Source organism: Scyliorhinus torazame, chromosome 4 (genome assembly GCF_047496885.1).
Source record: "Scyliorhinus torazame isolate Kashiwa2021f chromosome 4, sScyTor2.1, whole genome shotgun sequence".
NCBI lineage: Eukaryota > Metazoa > Chordata > Chondrichthyes > Carcharhiniformes > Scyliorhinidae > Scyliorhinus > Scyliorhinus torazame.
In genome coordinates, this window is record NC_092710.1 from 189,252,902 (window position 1) to 189,279,895 (window position 26,994).

General features: G+C 41.1%; 1 protein-coding gene across 3 annotated transcripts in view; it reads right to left on the bottom strand.

The window, feature by feature from the left end:
* Nucleotides 1-662: 662 nt before the first annotated feature.
* dnajc5ga (DnaJ (Hsp40) homolog, subfamily C, member 5 gamma a) overlaps nucleotides 663-26,994 on the bottom strand; it is a 68,639-nt gene continuing 42,307 nt past the window's right edge. For 2 of the 3 annotated variants that reach the window (XM_072499026.1, XM_072499024.1), the window contains exons 5-6: nucleotides 9,787-9,863; nucleotides 663-8,111 (exon numbers count right to left, since the gene is read on the bottom strand). In XM_072499026.1, coding sequence (XP_072355127.1) covers nucleotides 9,793-9,863 — 71 coding nt within the window. In that variant the 3' untranslated portion in view covers nucleotides 663-8,111; nucleotides 9,787-9,792. The remainder of the gene's footprint in view (nucleotides 8,112-9,786; nucleotides 9,864-26,994) is intronic. The other variant, XM_072499025.1, reaches the window with a different exon arrangement.

Consider the following 26,994-nt stretch of genomic DNA (forward strand, 5'->3'; position numbering starts at 1 on the left):
TGTTGCTCCTGGCATGCTCACCTGCACTCTTCATTGAACCAGGGTTGATCCCCTGGCTTGGTGGTACTGGTAGATTGGGGGATTTGCCAGGCCAAGAGTTGCAGATTGTGGTTGAATACAATTTTGCTGCTGATGGCCCACAGCGCCCGATGGTTTCCCAGTCTCGAGTTGCTAGATCTGTTCAAAGTCTATCCCATTTAGCACACTGGCAGTACCATACAACACGATGGAGAGTATCCTCAATGTGAAGACTGGACTTTGTCTCCACAAGGACTGTGTGGTGGTCACTTCTACCGATACAATTATGGATAGAGGCAACTGCAGCAGGCAGGTTGGTGAGGGGGAGGTCAAATATGTTTTCCCCTCGTTGGTTCCCTCACCACTTGCTGCAGTCCCAGTCTTGCAGCTATGTCCTTTAGGACCTGGCCAGCACGGTCTGTGGTGGTACTACTGAGCCACTCTTGGTAATGGGCATTGAAATCCCTCACGCGCTCTTGCCATCCTGTGTTTCCTTCAAGTGGTGTTCAACATGGTTGAATACTGATTTGGAGGGGGTTGTTGAGAAGAGACATGGGGAATTTACCAATAAGCATATAACAACCTTCTTTAGCTGTGAAAATATTGCAAAAAATGGATTAAACCATAACGCATGCCAGCCAACATATTAGGAATCCACATTTATTGTCAAGTCTTTCATGAGAAAATTGTACAAAATATATTCTGATCACATCAAATCCAGACGCAGCACAGTAGAGTTTAAAATTGTAATATCACTCAGTTCCCTATAAATGAATGTTCACTATCCCTTTATACAGTGAAAAATGCAACTGAAAAGTACCGTAAGCCCTTTGACCATTAAACTAGTTCAGAATTTTCATGACAATGGATGTTTCTCATTACAGCAGTCTTAGTATAAGAGATGGGAGCAAAATAAATCTTCTTTCGACCCTTTTCTTGAAATAGAAATCTGGACAATGAGACAGCATCCTTTTCTAGCTACAGTCAATCAGTGATATGTTTTAATTTAAATTTAAAGCTTTCTCTTCTCTTTAAAACATACATAATTTTGAAAGTCAAAACAGCATCATGATGGCACAGTGCCAAGGACCCAGCTTCAATTCCAGCCTTGGGTGACGATGTGTGTGGAGTTTGCACGTTCTCCCAATGTTTACGTGGGTTTCTTCCAGGTGCTCTGGTTTCCTCCCACAGTCCAAAGATGGCCAAGCTAAATTGCGCCTTCATGTCCAAAGATGTGGAGGTTAGATGGAGTTACAGGGATAGGATAAGGGAGCGGGCCTAGGTAGGGTGCTCTTTCAGAGGGTCAGTAAAGACTTTATGGGGCAAATGGCCTCTTCTGCACTGTAGGGATTCTATAGAATTCATGACCTCTCCTTTCATAAATAATTTACTTTGTTACGAGAATAATTTCCCATGCTTTAGAGGGAAGAAAAGATGCTGTTCTTACGTGGTCTTGCCTACATGACTCCAGACACAAAGCAATGTGGTGGACTCTTAAATGCCCTTAGAAATAGTCCAGCAAGCCAGTCAGTTAAAGGGCAGTTAGGGATGGGCAACAAATGCTGGTCTTGCCAGCGACACCCACATCCCGTAAAATAATTATTAAAAAAATGTTGGATGCAATCAACATCATTGACAAAGAAGCACTGGCACGAATTTAAATTTTGTTATCTTTCTTACCCAACCAACGACCAGCTTTTGCCCCATTGTTTGATTTAACTGTACATTCCTACTTGCAACAGGTAAACCAGCTCCGATCAGCTCTTAATTTTAGTAGGCTAGGGAATTTTTAAAAAATCTGCCAGAAATGCTCAAAAAATATGGTTTACTAAAAGGAAGCTGTCTCACTTCATGAAGACTTGGACTTCTCCAAAATCCCATTTCTGAGTAACATTCTAAGCAGACAACACATGATATGATAAACAGATAGAAAAACACCAAGTTCAGAGTAACATGGCACATGCTCTTATACACTTAGAATTCCAGAGGCAACCCCTACATCAGACTAAAATTGCATAGCATTACATTTAAATTCAAAGCAACTAAATTGGTTTGCACAAAATTTTTGCCATCAAGTTTCAAAATTGCATATACAAATAATATATTTTAACATTGAGAAAAACAATTCCAGTAATTCATGGAGTATGGCTAATCATCACAAGACATTAAAGGGATATTATTCAGAGCAAACAGTTCCAGTATTTAGTGCAGTTCCAGAAATGCTGTGCTAAAGTGTCTGTACCGAAACAAATAGTTCTAAATGCTTTAGAAGGGAACAAGATCATTTACTATTGCCAGTGATTTACTAAATAATTCTAGCAATGTTTACATATTGATTCAGACATATTGTTCAGAAGTGAAAGTATTAGACAGTGATTCCACTAGATGAATTAATTCCACATTTCAGATGTTTCTCATCACCTTGAGTTACAAACATGAAGGTTGGTCAAGTTACAAAAGTATTGCCTCAAAATTAAATAAGCGCACTATTGCACATAAGCTCACATTTAACTCCAAAGGCAGTAGCTTATGAATTCATGATTTGGAGATTTTTTTTGGGGGGGCTATGTTTGATATAAGTAGAGAACTTGAATTTTTGATCTTGACTCATTCTAGGGTACAATGACAGCTACAGAATGATTCTGAGCAGTCAGCCTGGCTTCAAATTACATTTTGTTCCACAGCACAGAGGGAGCTCTGTGCCTGCATACTCCTTCATGCAGAGCTAGGTTCCAGATATTAAATTCTAAATATTGAATATGCAGTATCCTAAGTACTGCTTTAAACTATACTGGAGTTATACTTATTTGGCATTAAGCCCAAGCAGTAGGAAACTCTTTTCACGTGATCTAACACTACTGTCACCTCGAGTGGGGACAGGATCCAGCTCGGGAGTTATAATATCCTGCATTATATTTGGCAGATATGCTTATATTCAGTGATAAACAGCTGCAGTGTATGCTTTTCAATATAACTGTATTCCTACAAAGCACAATGTTAAAGCACGTTTTAGTACTAAGTAGTCCCTGATCCATTAACCAGACACAATGTACATGACTGTTGTTCAAAATATTAACCTTCATTTTGATCAATTGGCACAGACAGCATAATAGGAAGCACTTAACATTTACTGCTGTAGATAACCTGTGTGACTTGGCCATTATCTCCAATGATGTGGATGTTTGCAGTAAGTAAACAATCATTTTTTATTTATTTATTTTTTTAAAAGGGGGAATTTACCCAACCTCTCCCCACAACTGCATAGCCTCAATTTAGAACCTCACTCCCCCCATTGTCCCGAGTTATTCATCTGGGAGAATAAAAATAATTTCTGCTGAAGGCGAGCTTAACTAAAATTTAAGAAACGTTCCCCAAAAACAGATTTTTGTTTATTAGCAGCATGTACTTCACCAGTTTAAAGCCTTAGAATCCAGCTTATACTTTCTGTGGGTAAAACAATTTGGTTGCACACGTGTCAATTTCCAGGAAAAATGCAATTCAAGATTTCTAATGGATTAATAAGTATTTAACTGTCAGAAACATACAAGAGCTGTATTCCTGTTCTGTGGCAGAAACCCCAGTTCCAAATTCCACTTAATATTTGTACTACATGTTTACTTTGGAAAACTTTCAAACAAATGTTAATGCAAATTCATGCATTCAGATATTCAAATGGAAGATTTACATAATGGAGGTTTTAAAGGGATAATGTTAATCAACGTTCCAATAACCTTTAGTAGCTCTCTATCCTGAACATGGCTTTATAATTCTGTATAAATGATACACTGATCAAATTTTTGGTTTTTACAGTTTTGGTTTGGCCTTTAAAAATATAGTAGCTCAACAACTTTAACCTCAATTATATTTCAAAGAGGAAATTCCTGGGAAATACAACACTCAAATGAGATGTTCTGCCCCCTATAGTCCACAACAGTGTTACAACAGAAATGTTAACTGCAACGGGTGTTTTGCAAAGCAGAGGAGAAAAAAAAAGTATTTTGTGAAAAGATACAAGTGTATGAAAAATACATTTCAGTCTGAAACAATTTAGGTTAGTGAGCAAAATCTTCTATGAGTAACCCTTTAAAATAAAGTAGGACTATGCATTTATTTTAAGAAATCCACTGGAGTCAGAATATTCAATTGAATCCATGCTGCAGAACCATGCCACACACCTGGAGATCTTTGTATGGTTCTAAAAGTGGATAAAGCAGGATTTGTAAACGAGAACCTCATTGCCAAATTAACTTTGCGTCCCAAAGATGTAACAGCAGGAACTAAAACACGGGAAAGTCAGAACATTTTACCCACGATGGAGGGACGTGATAAAAAAAAAACATGTGCCTCAGCAAAGAATAATTGACTCCTGTTTTCATACACTGCAATTGAACAAATATTAATCAGCTATTACCGAGAAAGATGCTCTGTAATCACTGTGACATAAAAATTATGCTATGTGGGTATCAACGTTAACCCTTTGTTCATGGAAACTTGGATTATCAGAATAGATGCTAGAAATTCAAACTGCCTTGTTAAAAAAATGACAGTTCTAAAGCTGCAGAACATGATAGAAAAATAAACAATACTGGCCAAAAAGGTGCCATTTACATTGTTCATCCACACTAATGACAATCATGTGAAAAGTACACATTTTGTAAAAGTAATATTCATAAATTTGTAAGATGACAAAAGTTAAAAATGGCTATTTTGTTTACATACAGTATTATACATTTATGTAACTCACAGGTATTAGTCTCCAAAACAATGCCCGAGCAATTTGTGCAGACTGCCTTTCGTTAGACTACGTTTATTTAATAGAACAAGTTTTCTCCAGATGTGTAATTAGAAGCCAATTCAAATGTCGAGGGTAGGTTGACCAAAAATGTCTCGCATGTCTCTGCAGGAATACTATCTATTTTCTGGAAATGATCAGAAATTTAAAAACACAAGTATAGAAAGATTTTACTTGAGCTGGATTCATCAAATAGTCATGTTTATATATGGCATATTCTTACCTGACACCTGGATTTAGTCAGTGTCATAAAAGGTATTTCAAATGGGTCCTAAAAATTTTGCTATAACATACTGCAGCTTTGAAGACCTTTTCTACCAGACTTATTCTGTCTCAAAAGGTTTACGATTGAGAAAATTCCATTACTGAGGTTTGTTCGCTGTAAACATATGCTTTAGAAAATGCAGAAGTATGGAAACTTAATGCACAGTCATAAAATTTGTACAGTTAAAGGAACATTTTAAAAGTTCAGTATAATAAATGTAGCACGCAGGTTCCAGTATTTACAATTAGATAAACCAATAAAAATAGTGGCAAATTCTGCCATTCATCAATTATGTTGAGTGCATCAATTAAATATACATTTCATGATTCCTGGAAAAGCATTTTGCTTGTCATTGTGACAGCACCCAAACCTGTTTCAACAGGATTCAATTTTTAATCTTATTACAGAATTTTTGTTCACCCACAGTATACAAGCAGATTTTGTTGCTTCGGATTGGAAATTATGAAAAAATGGTATAATCTATTACAAGTGCGCTTTCCAGTGTTAATTTTAATTAGCCAAAATCAAACACAAAGGGTGAAGCTGTAGATTCAAGTTTTGTTCTACTTTTAATTTCATTATAAATTCCATTGCTTTGTTATTTTTAATGACTATTGTAGAAAATTCCAAAAGCACAAGATGTGCAGTTGCAATAGTCATATAAATGCCATTTATAAAATCCGCTCATGCATCAAGTGTGCATGACTACCAGCTCAAAAAAATCATGTTCAAGCCTGCGGCTCATTAAAGCAAAATTTTCTCACTTAGTTGCTGCCATAGCATATTACAGAAATTCACCAGTTGCTAAAGGATTTAAGAAAGGTACCTTTAAAGCAACAGTGTTGCATACCTTTGAAAATAAAAAAAATCCTTGAAATTGACTTTTCATTAGGTTATACAGGAAAATTCTGTAACGGGTGAATTAGTTTTGTTTTGTAAAGTTAAACTACAGTTTATCAAGCATCAATAGGTACAGGTTTGTAATTAATACCTTACTCCACATGTATTTGCAGTCCTGTAATAGATTCAATGTCACTCTGCCCAACAGGTTGATGTGATGTGCCGAATGCAGGTGAAGAAAGTTAACATGCTTTTCACGTGTGTTAGTTTGCTTTTCACTTCCAGCCTATACCACTGGATAGCAGCAATGCGAAAAGGAGATCCAAAGGCGCTAGTCTGTCTCGGTTAGTACACAGCCTCTCTATTGGCAAGTCCTCCACTGTGCCTCATGAAACACAGGGACACTGGGTTCCTCGAGGCCTCTGGAATTTGGAGAATGTTTGACCTCCAGACATGCTGTGTGCAGGCCCACGGGTGTGGGCATGCCTTGGCAATAATGAAGCAAGCTCCCATATATCGGAAAATGATTCCACTGCCTGGTGATTGATATATGAAGACTAAGAGAATAAACTCTGATCAAAAATCTGGAGTACAAAGACAAACTGATGCCCAACTCTTTCAGGGAACTCCTACAACCAGGAGAGTGCCAAATGTAGTGTTTTGCATTCCACTGGACACATCCGGGGAGGTTGATAGGGGGACCATGGCTTTTGAGCAGTCCAGGATCTCAATAAAATTTGACAGTCCTGTACCCTGGAGAGGGACGTTCCAGTTTCCCTGAACACAAAGCTGACCACCAGGGTGCATGCCATTATCTCACAAGATGGATGTCTACCAGATAAGATTCAATGTTAGAAAATCAAAACTGGACCCACATTTTCCCACCTATAAATTTACTTCGAAAAAGAGAGAGAAATTAGAATGTAATAATACATTAGTTTGAACTAGGAAATTGCTATTCAAAACTTCCAATAAATCAAAATTCTGATGATAGTTAGCAGCACTGGATTCACAGCTAAATGCATTGCAGATCTGAACATCACTCATCACCTATGATTGAGATATAATTTTGTCAAATTACAGATAGTTTTTTTAAAGCAGTCAAATGAATCTAACAACTGCAATCTAGCTCATAGCATACATCCAAAGACTGTGGATTACATCTTCCCACATACATTCCTGATAACTAAATCCACTGAGTCATAAGTAAATAACCTATTTGGCACAAGACTTCAATCACTAATCAAAAGTGCAGTGCTGTACAGAGTACATTCTTATTAGGTCAAATAGCCATTTTTAAGAAAACCAAAGCTTTATGGATCTAACTTTTGGTGAACGTGCAAATGTTTCTCACTGAATGAAACAATAATTCCAACATCATCTAAAACTAATTGGTTGTGTCATTCAAATAAAAAGCATTGAGCTGGTCAAATAAAAAGTGCTGTGCACTGCAAATCTATGCAATGAAGAAACTATTTTCTAATCCATTAAAACTGAAATATTCACGATACCGGTTATCCCCAAACTAAATTTGATTTGGCCACTATTTTGCACATGCTTCAGAAAACGACTGGCTTTGGTAGTAAACGTAGTAAAAGTGTACTCTGAGCCAAAGATGTGTACAATATATACATTTTTCTTCAATTAGCAGTGTTTTACTAATAGCTAACGTAGTATTTTGAAAGCCTAAAATCAGTGCAACTTTAAATTACCATTTTTATTCGCTTACCAACTCAGACATCTGGTTCAATGGAATGAAGTTATAAAGATTTCTGCACACTACAGACCTAGTATGTAGCTATACTAGTTTTTAAAAAAGCCTGTAGGACTAATTTTAAAAAACAGCCAAGTAACCCTTTTGCTTAAAATAGATTATATCTCATAAGAATGTTTCAGTTGCTGTGGTTGAACATAACACAAATGTAGACTGTACAATACATTACAAAACAAATTTACAAGTGTGTTGGTTGACTGTGATGATCATTCAGAAACAAATGGCAAACTATAAATTACATACATGTTCAGTTAAAATTAATTTTCAGAACCCTGCTCAAATATCCTTGGTTAAAATGAATTTTCGGACCCTCTGTTTTTATGTATCGCTTCTGCAATCCGACATTTGATTAGCTGACAGCTAGGTTGATTCAGATGCCATAGATCCTGACTGTGGTTGAATTATGATCGGGATATTTACACCTAAAGTGGAAAACAAAAAAGTTGATTATTTATAATGTGATATAGCCCTAGCATAAAATGCAAGAGTAGATCATTTTATTTTAATTTTTTTTAATGCATTTGTGCACAGGGTGTGGCCGTTGCTGTCCAGGCCAGTATTTATTGCCCATTCCGAATTACCCGAGAGAAGCTGCTGATGAGGCAGTGGACAGCTTTGTTTGATAATTAAGTGGCATATTAGTCAAGTTCATAACAAAATCAGAACATTATGTTCAGTAGAAACAGAAAGGCTCTGGAGGTGTGACGTATCATTTGCCATGCAAGTGAGCAATTGTCTGAAGGTCAGCATTATGGCAGAGATTTGTAGCTAGCTCGTAATTGATCAAACATTGACTTAATTTGTTGCATTTTATGGCGAACTAACTAAAAATAATAATCGTTACATGATCACTGTCAGCATCAAAGAGTTTTGGGGCAGCACGATGGTGCAGTGGTTAGCACTGCTGCCTCACGGCGCCCCAGATTCGACCCCAGCCCTGGGTCACTGTCCATGAGGAGTTTGCACATTCTCCCCATGTCTGCGTGGGTCTCACCCCCACAATCCAAAAATGTGCAGGGTAGGTGGATTGGCCATGCTAAATTGCCCCTTAATTCGAAAATATATATAATTATTTACTCTAAATTTATTTTATTTTTTAATTGAAAAATAATTAAGCAGTTTTAGAAAAGGGATGGGGAAGGGAACATAAAGATGCATTTAAAAAATGCTTTTCTTTTTTTTAAAATAAATAAATTTAGGAGTGCCCAATTATTTTTTTCCAATTAAGGGACAATTTAGCATGGCCAATCCACCTACCCTGCACATCTTTGGGTTATGGGGGTGAAACCCACGCAGACACGGGGAGAATGTGCAAAATCCACACGGACAGTGACCCAGAGCTGGGATCGACCCCGGGTCCTCAGCGGCATGGGGCAGCAGTGCTAACCACTGTGCCACCGTGCTGCCCTCAAAAATGCTTTTCTTATGTCTCATACATCATAAAACATTTCACATGCAATGCATTATTTTGAAATGCAGTGATTGTTATGGAGGTAAACAAGACATTTAAAATACTGGGTGAAGCTCAGGAAAGCCTCAGGAATAAACCCAGGTTATGATGTTTTAATCTGAGCATGGTGCACAACTATCTGCAGCATTTCTGGCTTTGGGTATGATTTGAATGGAACACGCTTAAAATATAACCCTTTAACAATTGAAATTTGACCTCATTTATGAGCAAAGTTACTTGAAATGTTACGCTAATACTCCGCTATCCAAAAGGAACACAATACACCATCCAGCCTCAAGTATTTAGCTTTCATTAGCCATCCAACAGCATCAGATAGCAAGCAAGCAAAGTCTGAGACTTTTGGAATATTACACGGAATACTTAGAATCTGAGCCTCAAGAGAATATGTAACACCTGCATTTAAGAGGCCTGATGAAGATCGCGGTGTTATTTAACAAAACATTTCACATTGCATAACACAAATAACATTTTGATTACAAAGTTATTAGTAGGAATAAACCGCAAACAATCACAAAGCTGATGGAGCAATTTTTAAAGAAATGTTATGATCTATGCAGCAATCATTAGTTTGCAAGCTTGAGGACATTATTAATGACAGGAAGTCAAAAATCCTCAAATTCTCTTACAAGCATTTACACCTGTTGTTTTTCATCAGCGTTTTCTGAGGCTGACCTAGGTGCTGGTTGGGTGATAACTGCTTCCCCTAATGAAAAATCAACAAGAAAATTCTCAGAAAAATGTTTTTTGCTTGTTAGTTATTCAATACACTGAAATGTTTTAATGATGAAGCAGTTTTGCATCCAGACAACTGTAGCATGAGGGACATGTACATCCCACACTATTCCGGTGAGTCACTAGAGACACAATGCCTACAGGGGAAATAAATGAAAGGTTTTAGATTAATTTGTTAATGCACTCTATGTAGTGTGGGAATGTGGGCATGTGTTCCTATATACCAAGCATATTAGTTTTGTCCTCAAGTAGGCCCCTTTTGGGATCAAAAGCAACAAATTTAAAGTCCTTGCCAAAATCTACTAATATAAAAAACACTGAAATATATGCCTTTAAAATTAAAGAAAAAAGTTAATAGATAACAAAAGCTCTGAAGTTCTTTTGTTTCCAACATCAAATTTCCAGCAGCTCTCAGAAGGAGTCAAGTAACATCGATAAGTAAGGTTTAAAGTTAAGTCAAGCCATCAACTCCAACATTCTTCAGTACCGGGTGAAAGCCACAGGGCTGATTGCATTTCACATCATTTGGATTTTCAGGTACAGCACATAAACTTACATTTCAACAACCTAAGCCTAGGCTGGCGATAGTCTAAAGTAAATAAAATGGCTAGAAAAATAACTGGATAATAAATACATAGCACCCGCAGTAAGTTTCTTTTTGATATGTTCACTACAAAAATTGCAAGATAAACAGTGCAGACAAACAACTAGGCTTTCAGCACTAACGGTCAATGAGATTTTAAAAAGTGCATTTTTGGGATGTTTTTGAATTTACGCAAATAGGATATTTGACATGTAATTTCCCTTCTGGGCGATACCATGCCAGCATTCTCATTAAACAATAAAATACTTGTCTCTCATCTTTGATAGCTCACTGTAAATTCTCAGCATCATCATGGATATACTGATGGAACCCAAATGGCATTTCCCGACAGACTTCCCTCGTTCCAGTTGATCAAGTCTTTTTATAAAGACAGAATTTACAGTGCAGAAGGAGGCCACTAAGCCCACCGAGTCAGCACCGGCCCCCGGAAAGTGGACCCCACCCAAGCCCACGCCTCCACCCTTCCCCGCAACCCCACCTAAGCCTCCCATGTGCTAAGTTTACATCTGTGTTCTTTAGAAATCTATTAATACATAGGCTTTGTACATACTGCTCCTCTAAATATAGTCCCTAGTTTTGAAAACTTTCATGCCATGGTGAGCATTGCAAATTGCTATCCTGGCACAAACTGGTGATGCACAGATGCTGCAATTAACAATGTTATGTTTTAGGGACAAAACCAGCAAATACAATTGGATTATTTCTCTACAGTGGCACTTAATTGCTTGAACGGATTCCAGATGCTTCAATGGGCATAATTGTGCCCCCAAGAGCAAGAATGGTTTATATGGCTCTTGAAAGCAGACTTTAGAATAACCCCAAGGACAGGTTGGGGATTATCAGGTAAGGGAAGGGGAATGTTTCATTCATATAGCATCTTTAACATAAAACGTGCAATTCAGAATGAATCATAGAATTTACAGAATCATAGAATTTACAGTGCTGAAGGAGGCCCTTTGACCCATCGAGTCTACACCGGCCCTTGGAAAGAGCACCTCACTTAAGCAAATCCCATCCCCGTAACCCAGTGACCCCACCTAACCTTTTTTGGACACTAAGGACAATTTAGCATGGCCAATCCACCTATCCTGCACATCTTTGGACTGTGGGAGGAAAGCGGAGCACCCGGAGAAAACCCAAGCAGATACGGGGAGAACGTGCAGACTCCGCACAGACAGTGACCCAAGCTGGGAATCGAACCAGGGACCCTGGAGCCGTGAAGCAATCATGCTCCACTGTGCTACCGTGCTTTGGAGTAATCAAGCCTAGAGGTAACCAAGCATGTTGAGGGTTTCAACAATAAATGAATGGAGCCAAGGTCGAAGTCAAGTAATGTTACATAGATGGAAAAAGATGGTGTTAGTTGTGCAGATGTGAGGTTGAAAGCTCACCTTGAAGTCAAATATAACAAAGGTTGTGAACAGTCTGGTTCAGTCTAACATAGTTGCAAATCAGTGGCAATATCTTCTCAATATTTAATTGGGAAAAAATCTGGAATGCTGGAAGTCAGATAATTTAGAAACAGAGGAGGGGTCAAGAGAAGTGGAAGCAAGGTAGAGCTAAACACAGTCAGTGTATATGTGCAAACTGACCCCATGATTTCAGATGATATTGCTGAGGGGCAGCATGGAGGTAGGAAAAAGGTCCAAATTTACTGAAAAGGTTTTAAACTGTCCAATAGTTGCAACATGCATTATCAACTGGCTGAGCCTATTTATATGAACCAAAAGGCTCAATTAACTAGGATTATCTGGATCACATCCTCACTCGGTGATTTGCGACAGCTCAGTGCCCAGCGCAAAACCCTTTTTGGGTCTCTTCGTCGATGCACATTGTGCCGGGCGCAACGTGGTGAGAAAATCGCGCCTGCAAACTATGATATTTTAAAAATCTCCCAAAACAATTCGCAACCTGAATGAATGAGACTGGGCACATTATTATTTACTGGGCACATTATAGTAAAAAAAATTTAGTGTACCAATTAATATTTTTCAATTAAGGGGCAATTTAGCATGGCCAATCCACCGACCCTGCACATCTTTATAGAGTTGTGGGGGGGGGGGGGAAACCCTGCTCATGGATAGGCGGCAGAGTGGTTAGCACTGCTGGATTCGGTGGATTGGCCGTTCAAAATTTCCCCTTAAAAGTGTCCAAAATGTGCAGGTTAGGTGAGATTATGGGGATACGGTGGAGGTATGGGATTGAGTAGGGCACTCTTTCCAGGGGCCGGTGCAGACTTGATGGGATGAACGGCCTCCTGCTGCACTGTAAATTCTATGATTCCATATCCCTTTAACCCGCTTTTTAGAAATCAGGGTCTGGATTCTCCGCACCCCAACGCCAAAATCGCGTTCGGCGACAGAGCGGAGAATCCAGTTTCATGCATGAAATCGGGACCGCCGCCGGTTCTGAGATTCTCCGCACCACGAAAAGTGGCGTACCCGGGGAGTACGCCGCGCCGATTATCCACCACCTGAGGCCATTGCCCGAGTCCCACCCCGCTATTCTCTGCCCCCAACTGGCCGAATTCCCGACAGCATGGGATCTAATCTGGTCCTGCCGTTCAGGAGACGCGCGAAGCTGCTGCGGACTCAGTCTGTGGCCGCCACAGTCAAGGACGGGCCGATCAGAAGGCAGGGGTGGTCTCATTCAGGACTGGGTTTTTATTTTTTGCACTGGCGGTCCAGGTCGGGCAATCTGCCGATCGGGGGCACTATTTCCACGGTCCAGGTCCGCGGTCCGAGTCCACCATGGAGCACGGCGTGGCCGCTGGAGGCCGCCGCCATGCGCATGTGTGGCCTCTGACCCGGAAGTGCGGGGGGCCGTTTCGGCCTCTGAAGCTGAGAGCTCCACAACAGCTGCCTGCTAGCCCCCCGCAAGGCTGTGAATCTATGGCCTTTTGACACCAGTTTTCCTGGCATAAATGACTGCAGTTTTCTCAACAGCATGGGGACATAGTCCCGAAAACAGAGTATCCAACCCCAGATCTTCCTTCCCGAACGGAGGCATGAACAATCTCCAACCATCAGTCACATTGACTGATCTAATTTAAATAGCTAAAACACTGGGCGTTTTTTTTTTTTAAAACTGTGTAAGCAAATGGGTTTTAAGCGAATTAAAATCTTGCCTGTTACGTCCAGAGCGCAACAGTACAAGAAAGAGAGAGAAGTATATTGCACTGAGCAATGTACATGGTGCCATTACTTTTGTTAAATCTGAATTTCGGGTGGACAGATCGCATAGAAAAGACAAACAAAAACAGAAGTGCTGGGAAAAGCTCAGCAGGTCTGGTACTCATCTGTGGAGGAAGAAACAGAGCTTGCGTTGAGACCATTATGATGACTCTTTGCATATTGCTACGGCTTAAAGAAATCCAATCAGATAGACTGGGTTCATGCTGCACAGCCGCAGGTAAAGACAAGGGAAAGCAAAAACATATATATTTAACCAAACTGCAGTGTACTCCCAAAAATTTAAATTCCTCAGACAATTAGGTGCTGTTGAATGCACTGTTGACATGGTGGAATAATGAGCCAAAACTGTGCCATACTAAAGTCTGCATGAATACATCAAGCACACAAATGCAATACATAATTTTCAAAACTGTAAAAAATACTGGCAAAACATTTTTTTAAAATTCCTGCAAGAGATGTTGTTCGGCTTGAGAAAAGAAAGGCCTAACATTACAACATCTTATACCTTGACCTAAAGGGTACTTGCTCTGACGTGACTTTGATTTTTCTGCTGTTTTCTTTTCTCTATTCTCTAAAGACTCTCCCTTATAAACAATGCCCTTTTAGCTTTACTTGATGCTTTCAATGAACAGATACATAATCAGCTACATTTTTCATAAAGCAAATGCTACGCATTAGAGTACAACCGTACCATTATGGATGTTTAGTTTACCATTCATCCACAGGACTTCTTTGAATGATTACAGCACAGAACGAGGCCATTCGGCCCATCTTGTCCATGCCAGTTCGAGGACAATCAGGTGCCCTTTCTAACCCCACCTTCCTGCTCCTGGCCCAGTGCCCTATAATAATAATAATCTTTATTGTCACAAGTAGGCTTACATTAACACTGCAATGAAGTTACTGTGAAAAGGCCACATTCCGGCACCTGTTCGGGTACACGGAGAGGGAAATCAGAATGTCCAATTCACCCAACTTGTGGGAGGAAACTGGAGCACTCGGGGGAAACCCACCCAGGCACGGGGAGAACGTGCAGACTCCGCACGGACAGTGACCCGAGCCGGGAATCGACCCTGGGACCCTGGCGCTGTGAAACACCCCAAATTGAGGCAACTGCTGGCAGTTAAACATTAGTAAGTCTATAGGAGAGGTTTGTCCAACCTCTTCACTTGGAGGGTTGCATTTTTTAAAAAAAATTCTCACTCAAAGGCAAATTTGCGCAAATTTCGGCAAGATAAAGATTGGCACATTAAGCACAAATTTTAAAAAAATCAATGTCAAAGCAATAAACTGATAACTTTAATTAATAAATTTGATACGGGGATTGGCATATTTGTTACTGATTGTTTGTGGGTGTAGATTTGGGTGAAAATGTGAAAAAGGAGAAAAATATATATATATTTTTTAAAAACTTTAATAAATATGACTATTAAAAAATGCCACGCCGTTTGCTGGGCTAAAGAAACTATGGGAGAGGTTCAAGCTACCACAGGGGAGAGAGTTCAGTTATGGGCAGGTGCAGGACCTTGCGCGCAAAGAGCTGCCTTCATTCTCTCAGGTACCGGAATATATGCTTTTGGAGAAAATGTTGCTCCTGGATGAAGGGGCGGATGGGGACATATATGGGTTGTTGGGAGAGCAGGGCATGACCTTAGTGAAAAGGGTCAAGCGGAGGTGAAAGGAGGAGTTGGGGAGGGAGATAGGATGTGGGCTTTGGTACGAAATAATGCGTCGAGTGAACGCAACTTCCTCCTGTGCCAGGATGAGTCTAACACAATTTAAGGTGGTGCATGGTGTCCACATGACTCGGGCCCGGATGAGAGGCTTTTTCCCCGGAGGTAGTGGATGGGTATGAGAGGGGGCCGAACTACCATGTCCATATGTTTTGGGGATGTGAGGAGCTGGAGAACTTCTGGGAAGCGGTGTTTAGGAACCTATTGACGATTGTAGAGTTTGAGATTAAGCTAGAACTTATGGTGGCGATCTTTGGGGTGTCGAGGGGCCAGAATTGTTGGAGCGGAAGGGAGCTGAAGACGTAGCCTTCGCCTCTCTTGCCTGACGATGGATACTTTTGAAATGGAGAGCAGCTACGCCACTGGGGGTCATGGCATGATTGGGAGACTTGTACGAGTATTTCTGGTTGGAGAAAATCAAATGTGGCCGAAGGGGGTCGGAGGAGGGCTTTGAGGTACGGTGGAGGCTGCTCGTGACTTTATTTGAGGAGTTGTTTGATGTGGGGGTGTGGTGTAAATGTACAAACTGTATACACTGTTGGATGTCAAGATTGTGTTACTACGTTGAACATGTTTGGAATAAAATACCTTTTATAAAAAAAAATAAAAAAAAAATGCCAAGCAGCAGAGTTAACCAATAAAGGCTTTTTGCTTAAGTAGTGCTCGAGAGAGAGAGATAGTCCCCATGTCCTGGCCACTAGGGAAAGGGTGGGGACCAGAGCCGAGCCAAGGAGTTTGGTTTACCCAACACTGATTTGCACTCACCTCTGGTGGCGCACACACACTGCTGGCCGTGGAGAAATTCATATGAAAGCAGGTTGGTCTTTCAGACTGGGTTTTTCCTCCTCGCCAGGCCTGCTTTAGGAATGGAATTTTTGAGGGGGAGGTAGGCAGCAGGCTGTGCATGTGTTCGGCTCACTCCCAGTCTCAGGGTTCTTGCTCTCGTCTCGTCCCGACCCCCCCCCCCCCCCCAACTCAGAAGGTTTGGACACAGAGGAGGTATTTGGGATCCTGTGGAAGGGCGCACTTCCTCACTCCACCCTTCTGGGACTCCAGCTGCCCTTGATGAACTGGGTCCATGCCGTTGCTACAACTCTGCTGTTCCTCGTGGCCTCCCAGCCCACTCGCTGGGCTATGCCTGCATAGCAGGATGAGAGCGAGGGCACATTGTGAAAATGAAGAGAAGGCACCCTGCCTTCCACTGCCCCTACAATCAGAGACGGTTTCTCCCCTGCGTTTGCTGATGGGCTTATCCACAGCAAATGATTGGTCTGTGATCGGAGGTGCAGTTCCTTGCAGAATCTTTCATTATTTACCTGTAGGTGGAGCACTGGCTCCCCGTGCAGAATGTAGAGGCTTGGGGAGCGTGGTTGTGGCCTTCGGAACACGGGTTGGACAAGCCTGCTATTGGATATAAAACCTTCCTTGTTTACAACCACCATAAAATTATATCTGCTCCAGAAACTGAGGAATCTTTTTTACAGTGTCACAGCAAACTGTATAAAATCTAAGCATAAAGGAAGGCATGATGGAATAAAATGGAAGGTTTGCTCAGTGACCATAGGGACTCAAGTATTGTTCAAATCCAAAGAGTACAGCACCTCTTTTGGAGCCCTGGAAATTTTGGCACATCCAGGTAATCAAGTAACTCTTAGAGATTGAGAAATTAAGACCGGACATTCTGGGACAGAAAACTATAGCACCTCCAAAACCAATGTTATGAACATTAAATTAAAAAGGTATTAGTCACGAGTTCCTGACCTTTATGTCACAAGGCAGTATAATCATCAACTGAATGATTTTCTCTCATTCACAAGAACTGCAGTAGAGGATCTATCAAATATCTGAGAGAGCAGGATTCTCAAAATTACCAACCATGTGGCATGCATAATTGCAAATGTTGAAGACTGCATGTATATGAAAATGAGGGATGCGAGCAATGCATTTAATGTTCATCCTCATTGATTAATGGTAATGAGCCATCTTCCTCAACCATTAGAGTCCTCGTGGTGATGGTGCTTTGCCATGATGCTGCTAGATTGCAAATATGAAGCGTAATGGTTTTGAGTGAGTGAACATCAACACAAAAATGGAAGTATAGTCCAAAAGACCACTTTCAGGAGGCCAATTCCCAATAAAAGTGTCATGTAATAAAAACCCAGCCCAAGACAAATATCATGGATCCTCTGCTTTCTCCTGGCAGAGATTAAGAAACGGATGTTGCTATTTGGGGTTGTGCCATTGTGCAGGGGCTGATGCTTTTGTTTAAGTGAGCAGTGGGTGCATCCAGAATTTACTGGGGGAGGAGGAAAAGACCCGAGCATCCTTTGACCCAGCTGCATGCTGAATGGAGGACACATCCTGGAATCTGGTTCATATAGCTAATGTTATTTAAGAGGGCAGAGTATAGTGTAAAGATGGAGAGAGTGGCTGTTTTCAGCTTAGTAATTCCGCCTATCATGAAAGGCCTTTTTTGAGTTCAGGAAAGCCATATGTGCATATGGGTAGTGTGTAAATGTTAACTCTGCCAGTGGGGTTCCTAAAGAGGTGACTGCATTACCACTTGTGTTGCAAACAGATGTGACTATGGGATGTATTATTGCTTCACAGACCAGCATTGTGGAGGAGGTCTAGTGCATCTGAAGGTCAGCAGATCAAGTACAAGATTAGAGACTCTGCCATCTAGTTTGCCAGGGATATATATTAAGTGATCTCCCATTGCTTTTCACTCCCAGATACTGCAAAGAGTGGAAGAGGCATAGAATTTAGCCAAAGAGTAGAATTCACCACTGCACAGAACAGTTGAAGTGAATAGTTTATGTATTTCAGGGAAAGCTTGATAAACATGAGGGAGATAAGAATAAAAAGTTATATTGGCATGGTTAGAGGAAGAAGCGGGAGGCTTGAGTGAAGCATAATGCATGGAGCAGCTGAATGTTTTTGGGCTGTAATTCTATGTAAAATTTTGTTTCCACATTTGGCTTGCTTTCATCTTCCGGGGTTTCATATTCATATTAAACGCAGAACTCTGCTTTTACAATACCCACTATCCCACGGTCTTCATAGGAAATCTGAGGTAATAATCTGTATACCAGATATGTAGATTATTTTCCTCAGCTCCTGGTTGGATGATGTTGATGGCAGTGAAGGTCGAACTGAATCGCTTGAACAGGTTTAGGCAAAATGTTTGCGCAACCATAAGTTCTTAAATTTCCTCACTTTTTGAATCACACAATGATATAGAAAGGATGGATTTGCCAAGGACATGTGAAATCCAAAAAGACTATTCTTTCCCCATAGCCCTGTGAATTGGTTTCCTTCAGATACTTATCCAATTCTCTTTTGATCATTACTCTCTGTATTAGTCCCTCATCTATGGCACCATTCTAACTAATCACTCTGTATTCTTGCTAAGACGCTTTCTATAGTGCTCAGAATTGAACACAAAATAGACGCAGAGTCCTAACCAGAGATTTGTAAAGGTTTAGAGTAGCCTCCTCACTTTTGCATTCTATGCTTCTATGAATAAAGGTGCCCTTGGCCTTCATAATAGTCTTCTCAACTAATCCTGCAACCTCAAACATTTGTGTAAATGTACCCCTAGGCCTCTCTGCATTAAGTTTACTTTGCCTCCCATCTGACCATTTCACGAGCCTCTTTAAATCCCACTGAAGTTCACATGTCCAAGTTGTCATCTGCAACTTTGAAATTATGCCCATTATACACAAATCCATGCCAGTAAAATACATCACAAAGGTCAGTAGTCCCACTATAAACTTCTGTGGAACAACATTGTTTTCTTAAAAAAAACACTATTCTCTCTGCTTTCTATCCCTTAACCATTTAAAAACAAATTGTCACTGTTTCTTTAATTCCACGGGCTTTAATTTTGCTAACTTCTCCATCAAATGCCTTTTGAAAGCTTAGATAAACATTTACCACATTACCCTCGTCCAGCCTCTTGGTGACTTCAAAGAACTGAATGACGTTCGTCAACTGTGATGTGCGTTCAACAATCAGTGCACACTTTTGTTCCTTAGCCCATACTTTTCCAAATTTCAATCTTACCCTGGATTATCTGTAAAACCATTTCCCACCACTGATGTTAAGTTGCCGGATCTATAGTTGCTAGCATCAGCCCTCTGTCCTTTGTTTTGAAAAGGTATGATGGATGTGATAGGAGGCATTGGGTACCGTCTCAGAGGACAGTGCAGTGCTAATGTTGCTTGGGCATTACAATTGAAATCCAATACATTCTGGAGATCTTGAATTCACAATCAAAAGAAAATTGTGTCCACCTGCTAGATTAATCAACGCACAGCAATTATAGTTCCCAATAGTTCACTTAATTAAAGGGGTAGTGAGAAAATAGACGCTAAGTACTACATTAAAGTCGTGTTACAAGTGAAAGCGAGCACTTTTTGCTCAATGTATTATTTTTCATTTTACTTTGGGAGTAATTATCTATCAGCAACAGGACCAGGACCCGTCAGATTTGATCTCCCTCATGGTTAGACATCAGGAAAAAGGATTCCAGGACAATGACAGAGAATGCAATGGAATTTAGGACTTCTGATTGACGATGAGAACTGACCTGAAGCTTTAGAATGTGGGGAAATAATGGTATTAGCAGGAAATGCAGGACTTCCTGGGATCAGTTGTTGTGAACAGATTTCCAACCAGTCATGGATCATGACACTTGCCTGGGATATTTATTAGCAGAGAGATCCCAGAGTAGTTTAGCTAGTTTTTTTTTTAATGAAGTAAAATACATATGGATGTGAATGTTTGCTTTAAGAAAGCAATCTTTATTCTCCAGCTTACTGAGATGGTTGTTTTGTATTTAACTCTTCTTTCTTTGAACTATTTTTCTGGTCAAACCTGAATTTTATGAATCCTATTCGAGCAAGTCTTTAAATGTTTTTAAAAATTCATTTGCAGGATGTGGCATCGCTGGTTAGGTCAGCATTTATTGCCCATCCTTAATTGTCCTCGAAGTAATGGGGAGTTGTCTTCTTGAACTGCATTAGTCCATGTGGTGTAGGTACACCCACAGTGCTGTTATGGAGGGAGTTGCAGGGTTTTGACCCAGCGGCAGTGAAGGAACAGCAATGTTTATAAACTAGGATTGTGAATGACTTAGAAGGGAACGTCCAGATGGTGGTGTTCCCACATTGTAGCAGATGTGGGTTTGGAAGGTACTGCCTAAGGAGCCTTAGTGAGTTCCTGCAGGGCATCTTGTAGGCGGTACAAACTGCTGCTACTGTGCGTTGTTGGGGGAGGGAGTGAATATTTGTGGAAGGGGAAGCTACTGGGCAGCACGGTAGCATAATGGTCAGCACAATTGCTTCACAGCTCCAGGGTCCCAGGTTCGATTCCCGGCTTGGGTCACTGTCTGTGCGGAGTCTGCACGTTTTCCCAGTGTGTGCGTGGGTTTCCTCCAGGTGCTCCGGTTTCCTCCCACAGTCCAAAGATGTGCAGGTTAGGTGGATTGGCTATGCTAAATTGCCCTTAGTGTTGGGTGGGGTTGGATTATGGGGATAGTGTGTAGGTGTGGGCTTGGGTAGGGTGCTCTTTCAAACTGACTTGATGGACCGAATGGCCTCATTCTGCACTGTAAATTCTATGAAATCTATGAAATCAAGCGGGCTGCTTTGCCTGTATGGTGTCAAGCTTCTCCATTTGTTGTAGCTGCACTCATCCAGGCAAATGAAGGGTATTCCATCATATCCTTGACTTGTGCCTCGTCTTGTAGATGGTGGACCAGCTTTGGGGAGTCAGGCGAGTTACTTGCCACAAGTATCCTTGTAGACAGTATTTATATGGTTAGTTAAGTTGTTTCTGATCAATGGCAAGCCCCAGGATGCTAATAGTAGGGAACTCAGTGTTGGTAATGCCATTGAATGTTATGGGGCGATGGTTAGATTATCGCTTGTTGGAGATGGTCATTGCTTGGCATTTGGATGGCATTAATGCACTTGCCATTAATGAAACAATTGTAACAAAATTTTTTACTGTGTGAGCAGTGTTAAGCACATATATATTGAATTATTAAATACACAAAAATCCGAGAAATTTAAATAATCAACTGGTTGAATAAACCCAACCAAATTTATTAAGGATCGATGCAGACTTTTAAAATAAAGTGTACATTGTAGAGAAAAAGCTATGGGAAATTATGAAAAGTATGTCATCTTCACTGGTATCGGTAGCTCATGGGACGTCGAAACCCAAGAATTTGTGGTGGCGTCAGGTCCAAAATAGTTTGTAAGCCAAGGGCTGAGTGTAGTATATTTAATTAGGTAGAATCTGAAGCTTAAACTAATTCAGTGCACATCAAGTCTTTAGATCAAGACAGCAGTTCTGAAAATCCAATTGTCACACATTTCACATAAACCTAAAGTAGTTTTCAATTCAGTATTGAATAAACCTATCTTCAAATTGGGAATTAATAATAATAATTGCCAGTGATTACAAAATCACTTGCGATAAATCAGAATTGCTATGGAGCTGGAGGCCTTTTGGCCTATTGCGTCAGCTCCAGCTCTTTGAATGAGCAACTGCCAATCCCCCTACCTTCTCCCATAATCCTGCATATTCTTTGTCAGATAATAGTCTCATTCCCTTTTGACTGCTTCAATTGAACCTGCCTTCACCACACCCACAGGTTGCACATTCCAAACTCTTTAACGACTCGTTCCTCACATCACCTTTGCTTCTTTTACTAATTACTTTAAATCTGTGCCCTCTCATTCTCGATCCTTTGAGTGGAAACAGCTACATCTACTCTGTCCAGACCTGCTCATGATTTTGAATATCTCTTTAAAATCTCTTCTCTGCCTTCTTTTCTCAAAACTAAACAGTCCTAACTGCTCCAATCTATCTTCATAACAGTTCCTCACCCCAGAACTATTCCCATTAATCTTTTCTGTACCATCTCTAATGCTTTCACATCCTTCCTGAAGTGCAGCACCCAGTATTGGACACATGCAATATTATAGTGGAAGGCAACTAGTAACATATACAAACTTAACATAACCTCCTTGCTCTTGTATTCTATGCCCCGATTAATTAAGCCCAGGATATTGTATGGTTTATTAACTGTTCTCTTAACCTGTCCTGCCTCCTTCAAGATTGATACGCATGTCCTTCTGCTCTTGCACCCCCTCTGGAGTTGCATCCTTTATTTTATAATGTCTCTCATGTTCTTTATATCAATTATATAAAATGAATCAATGCACATTTCTCTGCATTGAACTTCATCGGCCACCTGTCCATACATTCCACCAACTTGTCTGTCCCCTTTGAAGTTCTACACTAGCTTCCTCACAGTTCAAAGTTTCCAAGTTTTGTACTATCCACAAACTATGAAATTGTGCCCTGTACACTAAGATCTAGGGCATTAATTTGCATTGGGAAAAGCAATGGCCCTAACACTGACTCCCTAGAGAACTCCATTACAAATATCCCTCTAACACAAAAAACATCCATTAACCACTACTTTGTTTCCCGTCAGTCAATTCCATATTCATGTTGCTACTATACATTTTATTCCATGAACTACAACTTTGCTCAAAAATAAATATCACAATTAAATTTCAAAATATGTACTTGGTCTATGCTGCATCTTTAGGGAACACAATTAAATATTAATTGAAGCACTAGACTGTTTCTGGCCCCTCAATTCTGAACCGTTAAGATGGAGTAAAAAGAAATTCTGTTCAGAACCAGTCTTTTATATCAATTACATCAAGCATTCGTGTGTGGAATCTACAACAAGAATCAGGCTATTTTATCCAACTGATCTACATCAGTTTTATAAGCCATCTGAGCTACCTCCAATTCAAAGTGCTTCTTCCGACCCTGTTTCTGCACTGGTCTATTTTCTTCATTTGGACGTATCCATCAGCCCCCATTTTCAATGCAGCAATGCCACCTGTAGCGATCATTACATGTGGTAGCAAGTTTTGTGTAAAGAAGTTCACACTGAAATCTTTATTTGATTTGCTAGTGATTCATATTTACGCTCCGAGTTGGATAGATTTTCATAATCCAAAGGCATTAAGGGATATAGGTAAAAAGTGGGTCATGGAGATAGGTCACATTTAATGTTGGGAGGAGCGCAATGGCCTATCCCAGCTCTATATTCCAAGAAATAATGACCACCGTGCTCATCCTACAACAATGAACCTCTCACTTAGCTGCCGTAAATTTCTTTGTCATTTATCAAGTGCAGTCCTCAACATTAAGGTACATTCCCTCCCAATTTGGTACCAGTTGCAAATTTCAAGGAGTGGAACAATGGGAAATTATTCAGCAGTAAATATAATTCCATGTAATTTATAGTCCCATTCCGGTGGAACACCACTTTCCACTAGAACTTCACTCCGCTCCTATTTTTGGTTTTCTGTTTTGTAGATCGTTTGGATTTGTTTATTGTCACGTGTACCGAGGTACAGTGAAAAGTATTTTTCTGCGAGTAGCTCAACAGATCATTAAGTACATGAAAAGAAAAGGAAATAAAATATAATACATAATAGGGGTACACAATGTACACATAGCACCGGCATCAGGTGAAGCATACAGAGGTGTAATGAGGTCAGTCCATAAGAGGGTCGGTTAAGAGTCTGGTGACAGTGGGGAAGAAGCTGTTTTTGAGTCTGTTCGTGCGTGTTCTCAGACTTCTGTATCTCCTGCCCGATGGAAGAAGTTGGAAGAGTGAGTAAGCCGGGTGGGAGAGGTCTTTGATTATGCTGCCCGCTTTCCCCAGGCAGCGGGATGTGTAGACAAGAGTCAATGGATGGGAGGCAGGTTGGTGTGATGGACTGGGCTGTGTTCACGATTCTCTGAAGTTTCTTGCGGTCTTGGGCTGAGCAGTTGCCATTCCAGGCTGTGATGCAGCCAGATAGGATGCTTTCTATAGTGCATCTGTAAAAGTCGGTAAGAGTTAATGTGGACATGCCGAATATCCTCAAGTTTCCTGAGCAAGTATAGGCGCTGTTGTGCTTTCTTGGTAGTAGCGTCGACGTGGGTGGACCAGGACAGATTTTTGGAGATGTGTACCCCTAGGAATTTGAAACTGCTAACCATCTCCACCTCGGCCCCATTGATGCTGACAGGGGTGTGTATAGTACTTTGCTTTCTGAAGTCAATGACCAGCTCTTTAGTTTTGCTGGCATTGAGGGATAGATTGTTGTCACTGCATCACTCCACGAGGTTCACAATCTCCCTCCTGTATTCTGACTCATTGTTATTAGAGATCCAGGCCACTAATCGTATCAGCAAACTTGTAGCTGGAATTGGAACCAAATTTTGCCACGCAGTCGTGTGTACAGGGAGTATAGTAGGGGGCTAAGTACGCAGCCTTGCGGGGCCCCGGTGTTGAGGACTATTGTGGAGGGGGTGTTTATTCTTACTGATTGTGGTCTGTGGGTTAGAAAGTCGAAGATCCAGTTGCAAAGTGAGGAGCCATGTCCTAGGTTTTGAAGCTTTGACATGAGCTTGGCTGGGATTAGGTTGTTGAAGGCGCAGCTGTAGTCAATAAATAAGAGTTTGATGTAGGAGTCCTTGTTGCCAAGATGCTCTAGGAATGTGTAGGGCCAGGGAGATGGCGTCTGCTGTGGATCGGTTGTGGCGGTATGCGAATTGCAGTGGATCAAGGTGTTCTGAGAGCACAGAGGTGATGCACTTCATGACCAACCTCTCGAAGCACTTCATTACGACTGAAGTCAGGGCCACCGGACGGTAGTCATTGAGGCATGTTGCCTGGTTCTTCTTAGGCACCGGTATGATGGTCATCTTCTTGAAGCAGATGGGGACCTCAGAGCAGAGTAGGGACAGGTTAAAGATGTCCGCGAACACATCTGCCAGCTGGTCCATGCAGGCTCTTTGACCAGGAATGCCATCCAGACCCGTCACCTTCTGAGGATTCACTTTCAGGAAAACTGATCTGACTTCGGAAGCTGTGATGGTGGGTATGGGTGTGTTATGAGCTGCTGGGGCACTCAACAGCGGATCGTTGGTTTCCTGCTCGAACCGAGCATAGAATGCATTGAGTTCATCGGGGAGAGGTGCGCTGCTGCCAGAGATACTGCTCGGCTTTGCTTTGTAGCCTGTTATGTTGTTTAGACTTTGCCACAACCGCCGAGAGTCTGTAACGCTAGTCTGTGACTCTAGCTTGGTCAGATATTCTCTCTTGGCATCTCGGATGGCTTTGCGGAGGTCGTACCTGGATTTCTTGTATAGGTCAGGGTCACCTGACTTGAACGCCTCAGGCCTGTCCTTCAGTACTGAGTCAATCTCGCGATTGGGCCATGATTTCCGGTTGGGGAACATACATACTGCTTTCTTTGGCACGCAGTCGTCCACACATTTGCTGATGAAGTCTGTGACGGTGGTGGCATACTCATTTAAGTTGGTCACAGTTCTTGGTTTGTGATCTAATCAGTTGCTTGGCACTCAACTCCACACTCCCTGGTCATATGCAGCACATCATCACTCTTCATTAGACCAGTCATTGACCCAAAACACTTTCTCTCCACAGATGCTGCCCAACCAGAGTATTTCTGGTATTTTCTCTTTTTATTTCAGATTTCTAGCATCTGCAACATTTTATTTTTGCAACAACAAAAACATTTTTTTTAAATTTGATCATTAGTCCTTTCACTATTTCAAAAACCGAGTTGGATAAATGCAGAGTGAGAACAGGATTTGAAATCAATATAGATAGGTATAAAGAGAGAAATAAGGACATTGATGAACTGCAGGACAAAGGGGAATAATGAAATACATAAAGGAGGGAGAAAATGTCCATCCATTTGGCAAATTTAATTTCCTCAGAATATCCCAAAGTACTTCACAGGTGAGTAATTACTTTTTTTAAGATGCACAATTTTACTCCATCGCCTTTGGGAATGAAGAAGCATTCTCGCAGACATTTCCTTAGGAGCTTTACTAGTCTAGGATTGCAGTGGCTTTTGTACTGCATGCTAATTGCACACAATTCAAATTACAGGGCCCATTCATGAGGAAAGTTAATACATCATGATACCGTCTCAGTTATTAGTTAGAATTGCAATACCAAGGAAAATTTTCCTAAGTGGCAGAGCAAGCCATGAAGTACCCAGGTGAACTTGATCAAGCTCTTCTCTTGGGCAGTTCCTCAGCATCAAGAATGACTTGCTTCCACTCCAGGGAGGTAGATTCTGCGGTGGCTGAAAGGCCTGATCCTGGCTCCGCAGACTCTGCCACAGGTTTGTTTGACAGGTGGTGCTTGAAGAGGTTGGTGGATGGGGTGCTCTGGATTCTGCGCTCTCCTTCGGCTGTTTACGCTTCGCACGTGTGCTCCATCCTACGATGCTCGAGGCGATTGGCAGATCCTTTTTCTCCAGCTCATGTGTTCTCAGGCAAGTGATTCCCATGCGCCAGCGGGGATGTTGTATTTATTTAGGAAGGCTATCAAGAGTGATTGCTCATCATTGCGGAGCTCAGAGTAGAGCACTTGTTTTGGGAGTAGTGTCGGGCATGTGGGCAATGTGGCCCGCCAATCGCAGCTGGTCGAGCGAGACCAGT